Below are 12,503 nucleotides of genomic sequence, written 5' to 3' on the forward strand. Positions count from 1 at the left end.
AAAGACTCTTGAAAGCAGTCAGCAAAAACTACGCTACATGAAAGTTCGCTGAACTGTGCTTTTGAGCTAATGTATCAATACCAGCTCTAAATTTCTAGAGTATTAACAATATTTTTCAGTTTATACAGAAACAAACACGTAAATAGTGGCATTGTTAACGTACTTTCAACTATACATTTTTAGCAAATATTGGGTATTAGATATAAATATCTATATAGATATAAAACTATATAGTGACAAAGTTACTATTTAACTTTACCTACAAATTTAAAGACTATTATAAAACTCATCTTAGTTGCCTTTTGATCGAAGTAGGTTTCTCAAAGCTGTGTATGTATATATATTTTCTTGATAAGGAAAAAGCAAAATCAAGTAACATATTTTCTTGATCATGACAAGAAGACATACTCAAAATTGCGTCAGATATATAATTCAATCGAACCACATGTGCTCATACACATGCAAAACCTATGAAATTGCATGTGAAGCTGTGGGTAACTGCTAGTATTTAAATAATTATAAGGTGCATTCAGTCAATTTTATTATTAGTTCTCATCAGCTCTATATAACAGTAGGTCAAGTGACAATAATAATGTAATAAGTGAAGAGATTACATAAATCATATGTCTACTTAGATAATACTAATTCAAAACACCATTAATTTTTTAAATCAATAAATGTTTACAGATGACAAATGTTGTTAAACTACATTAAGAAATACAAGACAAAATATAACAACATAATTAAAAAAAAAAACAAAAGTCTAAAACAGTTTGTTTCAATGAAAAATCAACATAATACTAACCTAATTGTTTTTGGAGTTTCGATGACTTAAGAGATGATTGCTTCGATTTTAGATTTGTTGGTGATGGCAAAGTAGAACTTTTGTTCTTTCCTTTAACAGTTGTTTTTGTATCTTTAGATTTTTCAGAAGCACCCACAGATTGCTTTTTGGACTTCTTGTCATCTTTCTTTGATTTCTGTAATTAAGTGAAATAACAAAAATTATACTTTTACGATATTAAAATGAATTGGTAATTTGAAAAACAATATAATCCTTGATTAGGCTTTTATTAAAACACTAACTTTCATAGTAACCATTCTAATTAGCCAAGTAGCTGATTAGAATAGTGGTGGCCATCAAATAGGCTGACTTGCCAAATATACATTAAGTCAAGATGGCTCGCTATACATACTCTAAATCGAGATAGCCGAACAGTCTAAATTAGTGGTATCCAGCCTTTTACCCATCTGGTGTTATGCACATCTAGTGTTAAATGTAAGAGCACGAGTCAGATATTGTATGTGAGTTAAAAGATAAGGTCTGGTTCAGGGCATACTTCGGAGATAAAGGTGAGCAATGCTACATCCAGTGAAACGTGAAGAAATGATCACAAAACTAGGGGATGCAGAGCTGTACTGTAAGGTTACCTAGTCTGCTCTGATAGTACTGCAAGCAGACTGTATTTGCTTGATGCTACTGCGCCTTACCTTGACTGTACACAAGACGGGAAGTATCCAAACCAAAGCCTCTGTCATATTCACTTCGCTACGTCTACTTCTCAATAATAAAAACTAGTGCAAGTAAAGGTAGGACTGTCCAATTGTGCCTTCACTTCAGTGTGTAGTAACTGATTGTTACTCAATTGCACAAGTGTTAAATGAGTGTGAATTGTGCTTCTTGGAAACTCTCAAGAAATGGAAAGTCGTTTCAGAATGGTGAGTTTTTAATCAACAGCAGGCACATGATATTTTATGATTCATAACAACAGTAAAACACAGTACCTTATTTGTAATGAGACTATTGCTGAGCTGAAAGAAATTTAATACCTGAAGAAAATATGACACTAACCACAACAGCAAATGATGGCAAATGTCCGAAATCCTATTACTCTTTCAGACATTCTAATTTGAAAGTTAAACTTTATGTCAGTGACCGGCTATTTCCCTGATAGACAGTGACAAGTGATTTAAAACATTAAAATTATGTAACATAACAATAAGACAAAAACAACACTACATAAAAGATCACTGATTGAACTTGTCCAAAATGTTTGAGGTTTAAAATTGTATCATATGGTGTAAAACTTAAGGTCGTTTCACTACAGCCAGCTATTAAGTAGTTGAGTTGGACGCTAGGTGAAAGGAGCCTTATATAAATATCCTTATATCTTTCAAAATCACTTGAAATAATAAAACAAAACTTGTTCATAAAAAACTGATTTTGCATATTTTTGTATTTATATTATAAAAAGATTTTATTTCTATACCTGGCACTTTGGTTGGGTTATAATCATAGGTGGGTGCATGACTTAAGTAGTGGTAGTGCAATTCATATGAATGGAGTCTTTTAATGAGTGATTCATCTAGCCTACTTGGTTAGTTTTCTGTAAAGAATGTAAACAACTCTGCTTTTTAGAATTTTTATTTACATTTAAGTACACAGAATAATAATAGTACAAACAAAGTGTAAGTTTTATCAATGTGTACAATAAGCAAATCAAGTTAAAAAAACCGTTAGAGTTTATTATTTTGTAGTTGAAAAAGTCAAAATGAATACCAAATGAATACACATCATATAAATGTCAAGTATTACACGTCAATGTTTCACTTCATTTTACAGAGTCACCCAATGGTAGAATGCAAGATTATTCTTGAAGATGTCACATGTTCCTACACATTAGCACCCGGTTCTTGTTCAATAAATGAAATCATCAAGTTTCTAAATAATCTTGACTCATTGTAGATCTGAGCTTGAATTTCATGACACTGAGTTTTGAAAAGACTCTTTCATTATTGCAGCTGGTACCAGGCATTGTACAAAATGTATTCACAACAACACTAAAATTTTCAACCTGAGGTTTAACCTCATTGGAACTTTAATAATCAGTTAATCCATTTCGGAATACTTTTAGGCAGAACATTAAATGTTAACATAACATTAAATATCTGATACAAATTTTGTATCAGATATTCCATTTCAACAGCTTAAATTCTGGTGATAGTTCTGCAGAATCGACATTGAATGTTTTGCAAGAATTTCAAAGTCCTCATTTTTACACTTGTAACAGTCATTATAATTTAAGCCCATCAATTTTTCTATACACACTGTGACAACGGTCTGTGTTGCCTGCAGTATGCCATGCCAGGTGGCAGCTAACGTATTGTGTGGCAACTTCGCAAGGGCCAGTCCATTCTATTAATTGCCCCCAACTGCACTCTTTCGTGGCAACTACTATAGACAATTACCATTGGGAATTACTGAATCACCCACCATACAAAACTAACAACACCATCATACTTTCATTTTTTCCAAAACAAAAAGAATTTCTAGTGGACATGTTGAAAGAAACTGTTACAAACAGATAAAATGATCAGGCAGAATCAGGGCCGTGCGCAGAATTTTATTTAGGGGGTGTTCTATACTTATTTTTTGTGAAATAAAAAAGAAGAAACTTAAATAAGTAATAGATTAAAAATTAATACATATGGAAAATGAGTTTATTATAAAATTGTAAAACTACATACTTTTAATACATTTAAACTGAGCACAATTAAACTGATATATGGAAACAATATGATATATCCCAATCTTCAAGGGGGGTTTGAACCCCCAAAACCCCCCCCCATGCGCACGGGCCTGGGCAGAATAATTCTTTGATAAAGAGATCTAAAAGCTGCTGTTTTGGCTTAAGTAATTTATATACATAATAAAGGTGAATAGGTTGAAAAGCAAAACATTCATATTTTTGTTTCTGATACAGTTTACATTTGTAAATAAAGTTGCTCTTATTCCATTTGATGAAGTTCCGGTTGTGGGTGTTTAATTTAATTACCCCACGTTGGTGGCACCATATAGCGAAGATCAGGTGGTGCAGTGTTGATTTTTAATTAGCCCAATGTAATTTTAGCCATGTGATAAAGTTCAAAGTGTATTAGCTTGATTAAGTGTCCCACATTAGTGGTGCCATATAGCGAAGATCAGGTGGTGCAGTGTTGATTTTTAATTAGCCCAATGTAATTTTAGCCATGTGATAAAGTTCAAAGTATATTAGCTTGATTAAGTGTCCCACATTAGTGGTGCCATATAGCGAAGATCAGGTGGTGCAGTGTTGATTTTTAATTAGCCCAATGTAATTTTAGCCATGTGATAAAGTTCAAAGTATATTAGCTTGATTAAGTGTCCCACATTTGTGGTGCCATATAGCGAAGATCAGGTGGTGCAGTGTTGATTTTTAACTTTCCCAATGTGATTTCAGCCATGTGATGAAGTTCAAAGTGTATTAGATTGATTAACCCACATTTGTGTGCCATATAGCGAAGATCAGTGCAGTGTTGATTTTCCCGTGATCAGCCATGTGATGAAGTTCAAAGTGTATTAGATTGATTAACCCTCTAAGTGGCAAGCGACGTCTGAGACGTTCTATACGCCGCCGTGACGTGGCAAGCGACGTCTTAGAAGTCGCTTCACATTGCCGCTTATTGCTAGGCAACCGATAATTATTTTTACGCCTAGTTTGCACAGTTGCGTTCACCACTAAATTTCAAACACATTTCATATATATTAATGTAATGAAAATAACTAAAACCCTTTAAAGTTTTAGTTATTTTCATTACATTAATATATATAGATAACCCTATAAGTGGAGTTAATAACATAACATTTCATATAGTATCATCAACATCACGATGAAATAATCAATGGTACTAACTGAAATAATCCTAAGTTTTCTCTCGCGGTCTGTGGCAAAACTAGCTGAGTAGCCCTACGTGACTGTTTCATTTCTCTTGGCTTGTACATATAGCTATATATTTACTTTATTATTATAACATTGTCTATCTTTTTGGTTTGTAATAAATTTGGCATTGTTTTTATGATCTTGTGTTAGTTTGTTTATTCACTGTTTCCTGGTACCAAATTTCATTTTCAAGTTTGATCACAAACAAAAATCTAAAAATAATAATTTACTGTAATAAACTGATCTGTTAGATCTGTAGAAAAACTCTTTCTCTTCAAAATAAAATATAGTATGCAAAGATTCTACAGCATTTAGGTTGTTTTTTTACCAGTTTCAACAAAACAACTTTTTTTGCTATCTTGCAAAAAAAAATGTATTTGTAATTTTTTCATTTATTTTATTTATTTTTTTATAATTTTCAAACTTTTCCTTTGGTATTTGTAGGTAATTATTGTTTCTACCTTTGGTATATAATGGATTTTCTGTAACTATGTTTTTATTATTTTTTACAAAGTGTCAAAGTTACAATTTTAGTTCGGTCAATCAACATTTTTTGGTTTTTCACATGATAAGTCCAATTCAGATTTCAAGAAATCATTTTATTTTGTCATAATATGAAAATTCAACTCTTTCTGAAGAATTCAGTATGCAACATGACTAGGTTAGAGTAAAAAATATATTTTTGGTGAATTTCTAAAAAATACTCTGCAAAGTGGCCAAAAAGAGCTTGCCACTGTGGAAGTTTAGCATTGCCACTTCTAGGGTTAAGTGTCCCACATTAGTGGTGCCACATAGCGAAGATCAGGTGGTGCAGTGTTTGTTTTTAATTTGCCCAATGTAATTTTAGCCATGTGATTAAGTTCAAAATGTATTAGATTGATTAGGTGTTCCACGATGTTGTTGTAATTAAAAGTACTTCAAGTATTAGGTTGCAGAGTACTGTCCAAGATTAGCGATTCCACATGACAAAGTTCTAAATGTGAATTTTACTCTAATTCAGCAATAATCAAACAAATGTCCAAATGTCCAATGTTAACATGAAAGTATTGAGCCACATTAGATGTCATGGTTCAATTCACAGTGAAGTTAAGATAACCCAAGCACATGGTCACTATAAATTATTCAAAACAAATGTTGAATTGATTTCAGTATGAAATTAATTTATCATTTGTTTTATTAATTATTTTTTATTTACATGTGATGTAAAACATAACATCTGTTTTGGTTTATCAGCTGTTTGTGGTACACAACAAGTTCTGCTTACCAATCTTGCTGCGAACCATTTGAAATTTAAATTTGACCAATGTTGATCTTTTACAAGTTATAATATGGTTCTTAATTAAAATAATGTCTTCATAAATATACTATGTGGTGATCAAAATCTAATTACTTTCACTTATGAAAATCTATGATCCTGTTGAATAATCGGTTGTATCCGAACTGTTCTATTTCATGGTAGTAAACTAATTTCCCAAAGACCATTACCAAACCCTAAACAAGTGAAATATCAGTCTACGTTGTACTGACGGTAGCAATGGTGCCAGCGGGAGAAGCAGGAAGGCTTGTCTGACGCTCTCTACCCCTCAGCTTGTTCAGCAGCTGTTTTCTGTCCTCTAAAACTGTTTTCTCAAACATTAACTGATCCTCAGCTGACAGCTCCATCAGCTGTTCTCGGCTCATCTCATCAAACAAGACCATCTTCTCTTCCTCCATCATCTTCTGTATCATGTCTGTAATGTAAAAATACAATGTAATTAAACTAAATTAGAAATAACCAGTTATGTTTGTATGTATGTACAATGTATGTATGACAATACTAAATCATTGACAAAACTGAAAGAATGCACAAAGTACTCAGTAATTCCATAGCTGCAAATGAATCTTAAGTATCTGAATCTTAAGTATCCTTTACAGTAAGGTTATTGCAACATACAATCATTAAAGGGTTAATCTACACCAACTTTTAAGACAAAAATAAGATGTGGGTTATTGATGATTTTATTTTAAGAAATCGAAGTTATTAGTACCTTTTTGACATATCACTTTAAAAATTCAGGGCTTCATAAAGGTTTATATATAGAAAAACTAAATATTTCGATAATGAAAATGGTATTTTTATAACTGTAAGGAACAACAAACTCATAAAACTCTGGAAATTCAAATACTTGTCACAAATTTAAAAGAAAACAGAACATTTAATTTTGGCAGCAAATGTTATAGCTGATCATATGTTATGATGTAATGTTATCTGTCTGCGCACAGGCATCATAGCCCATGCAGGCTCATTTCCCGAGGACAATGTTTTTATACATGATGTTATTTTTATGATGTTTATTCTATGATGATTATTTCTTATTCTTTGTTCACATTTCAAACTTCGTTCGGTATTGTAAAAATTTAGAAGTTAATTGTACAGATTGTATTGTAATATTGTACATATTTGGGAAATAAAATCAATTCATTCATTCATTTTGATGAATTACTTATAATTTAGCATATCCAAAATTATACCCACTAGTACAAGTTGATAGGAATTACGTACCTTTCTTTTGCTGGCATTTAGTTTTCCACATGAGGTTGTGTATATGGGTATTGAATAAAGTGACAAAGTCTAGGCAGCTGATATGACCCACACACTTCAGTATAACGCTCACAGCAGGCTTGACCAACTTAAGGAAGAACCCTGTCAAATTTACTAGCACCAAACCCATCTCTACTTCCTCCAGCAGTCTGAAAAGTATAAAGTTCCTCATAAGTTTTGTTAGAACATTAATAAAGAACCCCGTTTAATAGATATATATGGAAACAATAAAGAAAAATTAAATGAAAAATGTATTTATAAAGGTAAAGATAGGAATAAAAAGTTCCCTGTTCCATTAAACCTCCATAGAGAAAGGTACTCCTCCACCTTATTTAAAAGCCACTAAAATCTTTCAGAAATTGAAAAAGGAAACCCCAAAAATATCTCCAAATATAGATCATTCTCACAGCCACAACCAGTTTCTAAGATAATTGAATAAACTTCTAGACTATAGAAATATGTGAGAATCAACTAACTATTAACTGAAGAGCAACATGATTATAACAATGGTAAATTTACAACCATGATTGTTAACCTTGTGGAATATATTATAACAATTTTATTCCTTAACATAATTAACGTATTTGAAAGTCTTGGAAATAACCACATTTTAAATAAACTTTACAACCTTTCAATTCAACAAATGGCACTTAAGAGCTTTGCAAACTACTGCAAAGGACGAATTCACATAGTTGAACTGAAAAAACTACCAATGGCCTTATAATATCAATACAGTCTAAAGTTCTTCCAGTAAAAAGAGGTAATCCACAAGAGGGTGTGATTGTTGGATTTAGCTACATTTCACATTCCACTTAACGCAGCTTCTAATATCTGACAGCGTCACAGACTTATCTTCTGGAATCTGGAGTCCATGTCTGTCTGAGAGGATCAAGCAAGACAGAAATAAAAGAGTAACTTAAAAGAATATTATGTACGTGCCATGATTTCAGTATTCAAAATGTATTATCTGCAACACAGTGAGTTCATGGTTGTTTTTGTATTGTATTATTTCAACATTAGAGAGATCTATGCTACAAAAGTTCTCGTTAAATTCAGTTTAATCTAGATGAAGAAGTGTTCTCATTGTCTCATCAGGTGCACAACCGAGTGCACTACGATGTTTTAGACACGATCCCAAAGCACAGCGAAGCAACTGAGTTTTCTACACATAACACAGCTATAGTGGGAAGGGTTTATTGAATGCGAATGTTGAAGTACTGTTTTGTTTCGGTCTTGCTGGATCTTCTCAGATGGATGTGGACTCCAGATTCCAGAATTCAAATCTGTGCCAGTACCATATCTCAGGCATTGCACTAAGTACAAGGAGAAATGGAGGTAAACAACATTTGCATTGAATCAACCTTTCTCACCTATGTGTTGTTGTAAGAGCTCTTTCAAACACTTTAAACTACTGACAGTTGCACCCATTGACATTTCAGAGATAATCAGGTATTGCCTAGCCAAGGATCATTTTAAGACAAAATTATATGCACAACATTTTACCAGACAAGCAGGAGACTACACTGTTTCAGTCCAAAGAAGAGACTTATTTGAAAGACCCTTTATATGCTGAAAAAAACTTTTCAAAGAAGCTTCTGGAGCATCTGAAGAAAGTAAACCCAAGAGAAAAGAGAACTATTCTGTGCTGGCTGCAAGATCAATCCTTTCACACACTGGTCAAATTCTACTACTGTAATTATGAGCTATGATTTTACTTCATACCTCTACACTTTTTGTAACACTAAAACATATCTTGAAGATAATGCTAGTAAAAGATTATCACTTTACTTGCACTTTGCAAAAAGATCTGAAGCTTAATCTCAGTAACAAAAGCACATTGAATCACCGCTATACATTTAGATCTACAAAAATTGTATTGTTATCATAAAATATTCAAAAATATAATTTTAATTGATTACATATATTTTTAATAACCTCATTAACACAATATTTCTAGATTATAAATTTAAATGTATATACGTAAAATTTCAATTACTAGAAATACAAACCTGTCTTTAATCAAATCAACAAATACTTCAACTGGAATATCTCTAAATGTAGCTGGTGAGTCCGTTTTAACTGCAGTTTTAGGCTTTGGAGATTTTTTTCCTCCTGCTCCCTTCTTCTTTTCATCCACTAGGATGGGTGGTGCTTTAGCAGTACTTAGAAACAATACCCTCTTGCAGAGTTCATCGTAATTAACACCTAAAAATGTTTTCAGTACTAAAACACATGTTATTTACTGGCCCACAACTTTTATTTTTCCCATTACATTTACGCAAGTATTATTATAGCCATTAAATCTCTAAAACTTGCAAGCTTAAGTTTTAATATTTTGATTTCTATCCATTGCCAAATATGTTATAATTTAATTTGGTTTATAAAACAGAGTTTCTACTAACACTACAATTCAGGAAATCTTGATAAACAAAACTGTTTCAGACCTTAAAATACTAATAGTGATTAAAAGGAAGAAAAATAGTTGACACTAAATCAAAGGGCATTATATTCTCTGTAATTGACATAATTTGTACGAATAATTTTTCACTATATCATAAATGCACTGTATTGTTTGGCTTAACTATAGTGTAATAATCATACAAAAAAAGTCTGTGTCGCAGGACATATATATTTATTTAATCCTGTATATGGCTATTTAATTTTTTTATTTAAAATATGCTGGTACATTTTTAACAACTTGGTATTTTATAATGCAATACTGTACTTAGTACAAAAAGCATTTTAGTCAAAAAATACAAAAATATAGGACTACTGGGTGAAATTAAATGCTCTGGAATGATTCTCAAATGTCAAACAGGGTATGAATTTTGTTCTGTTACTTTTAGTTGAAACAGGGATTAATTTAGGTTTTTAATCACTATTAGTAGAGAAGTATAAAACCCGCTTAATAAAGAAATACATGCTTACAAATGCTTTATAATATCTACAACACTAAAATAAAAATTACACTTAAAATTGCATACTAACAATAAGAAATTAATTACTATAAGAGAAGAGAAAAATTGTTAACAATTTTTCACTGTTAGCTACCCCAAATCGAACTTATACAGGGTGTACATAAAGTCCTGCACGGGTATAATATTTTCTGAACGATAACAGATAAATAAACTGTTGTGTACGGGTTACGGGGGAATCGGAATAAAAGACTGAATTAGTTTAACATCATCGACTGTGCTCGGTTAAGGTTGGAGGGTAACAGAGAGAGAGACAAGGGCAGGACACTGGAAGTGGTAGGTGGTACGATCTGGTGGCGTGATGAGAACAGCCAATGGCATTTATTCAAACTAATCACCCCATATGACGTCACAGCATCATAGATCATACAGTTGGTCTTTGGCTGTGGCTTTAACTTGCCAGTAACAATTTATAATATGTATAATAATTATTATTATAATTATTATTGTAATTCAATACATTACATTTCCTCCCTTCCAAATTTCAAAATAAATTGAATTCACACAAGTCATAGATAAATTAAAACAATACAAGTGTAATAATAAATATATAATAAACACATATAAATATAAATAACACATATCATTATTAAATGTCATCCTTAAGTACTGTAAGTTATTTACAAGTTTTAATTTCTCTACAGGTTTCCTAATACGAGTTGGGTATCTGTTTGTATGATCAGCTGTTCTAGTGACAGGAGAAGGAACAGCTGAGGGGTAGAGAAAGACGTGGTCTAGAATGAGGGGTAGTGATGTGACATGGAGAGGTATGATGCGGTGAGGAGGGGGAGAGACCAGCTGATCTAGTGAGGTCAGTGTTACTAATTCTGGACTGGGCTTGGAGTTGGCGGACAATGAGCGCCTGCCTCACGCTCCGCAACTGTACGGTCCTGAGATGGTGGAATTTGACTGTCACTGTCAACAATACTACTGTGTAGTCCTATCAGCTGATCAATATGTCTACTCCAAATTAGACCAGTTTTTTGTCATAACAGAATACATTACATTATTTAACTGTTTTATTACAATGCCCTCTATCCATTTGTCTTTAGAGCGATAATCTCTCACTAATACAGATTGATTAGGAAATAGAATTCTCGTTTTTCTACCGCCAAAATATTCTTTTTGTTTGTCCTGTTTTAATTGCACAGTTCTGGCTATATTAGGTCTGAGTAAATCTAGCCTGCATCTTAGTGGTCTATTGAACATTAATTTGGCAGGGTGTCTCGTTAGTAGTGCTATGAACGGAGTTTCTGTAATTAAATAACATCCTATTCAAGGCTACTTTAGTATCAATATTTTCTTGAAAAGCCAATCTTATTTTACGTTTAGCATACTTAACTGAGTTCTTCAGCCTGACCATTAGACTGAGGATGATAAGCTGGTGAAAATGTATGTCTTATACCATTAAGTTGCATGAAATTTTTAAATTCAACTGAGGTAATGGTGGTCCATTATCACTATGGATAGTGACAGGTAATCCAAATCTAGAAAATAGTTCTCTTAACTTTTCTATAGCTAGCTTAGCTGAAGTAGAGCCTACTTCAAATACTTCCAACCACTTAGTGTAAGCATCAATTACTACCAAGTAGGTCTTATCTTTGAAAGGACCCAAGTAATCAATATGCAATCTTTCCCATGGCATAGATGGATAGTGCCAAAACATGTAGATTACTCTTACTAGGACTAGAACGTTCCATAAGACAGGAAGAGCAATATTGTTCGCTAGGCTTTCAATGTTTTCATCTATATTTGGCCACCAAATATAGGATCTTGCTACTGACTTCATTTTTACAATTCCCAAGTGACTCGCGTGTAACTCATTTAATATGTAGCTACCGCAACTTGTTAGGAACAACAATTCTATATCCCCACATAACAATGCCATGCTCAACTGTTAGCTCGTCCTTCCTTTGGAAATAAGGTAACAATTCCTATTCTCCCCTGACAAAAAAATTTGGCCATCCGTACATCACATAGTTATGTATTTGTTTTATAATAGGATCATTTTGGGTTTCAGCTTTTACATCTTCAAAAGTTAAAGGTACTGAACTTTCAGCGATACAGTGTAAATAGGTACCTTTCCCACCTTGGTTCATTGTTATTATTTACAACGTGTTTAGTGCTTAATGGTAAGCGTGATAATGCGTCTGCGTTACCATGCTTTTCTGACCTTACATACTGTACATCAAAATTGTATCCACTTAA

General features: G+C 32.6%; 1 protein-coding gene across 1 annotated transcript in view; it reads right to left on the bottom strand.

Moving 5' to 3' along the window:
- The window catches only part of LOC124365041 (hydrocephalus-inducing protein-like), a 213,041-nt gene that overhangs the window by 117,410 nt on the left and 83,128 nt on the right, over positions 1-12,503 (bottom strand). The window contains exons 29-32 of the mRNA XM_046820939.1: positions 9,330-9,525; positions 7,282-7,469; positions 6,267-6,469; positions 806-980 (exon numbers count right to left, since the gene is read on the bottom strand). Coding sequence (XP_046676895.1) covers positions 806-980; positions 6,267-6,469; positions 7,282-7,469; positions 9,330-9,525 — 762 coding nt within the window. The remainder of the gene's footprint in view (positions 1-805; positions 981-6,266; positions 6,470-7,281; positions 7,470-9,329; positions 9,526-12,503) is intronic.

The sequence above is a fragment of the Homalodisca vitripennis genome, chromosome 6 (genome assembly GCF_021130785.1).
Source record: "Homalodisca vitripennis isolate AUS2020 chromosome 6, UT_GWSS_2.1, whole genome shotgun sequence".
In the NCBI taxonomy this organism is placed as follows: Eukaryota; Metazoa; Arthropoda; class Insecta; order Hemiptera; family Cicadellidae; genus Homalodisca; species Homalodisca vitripennis.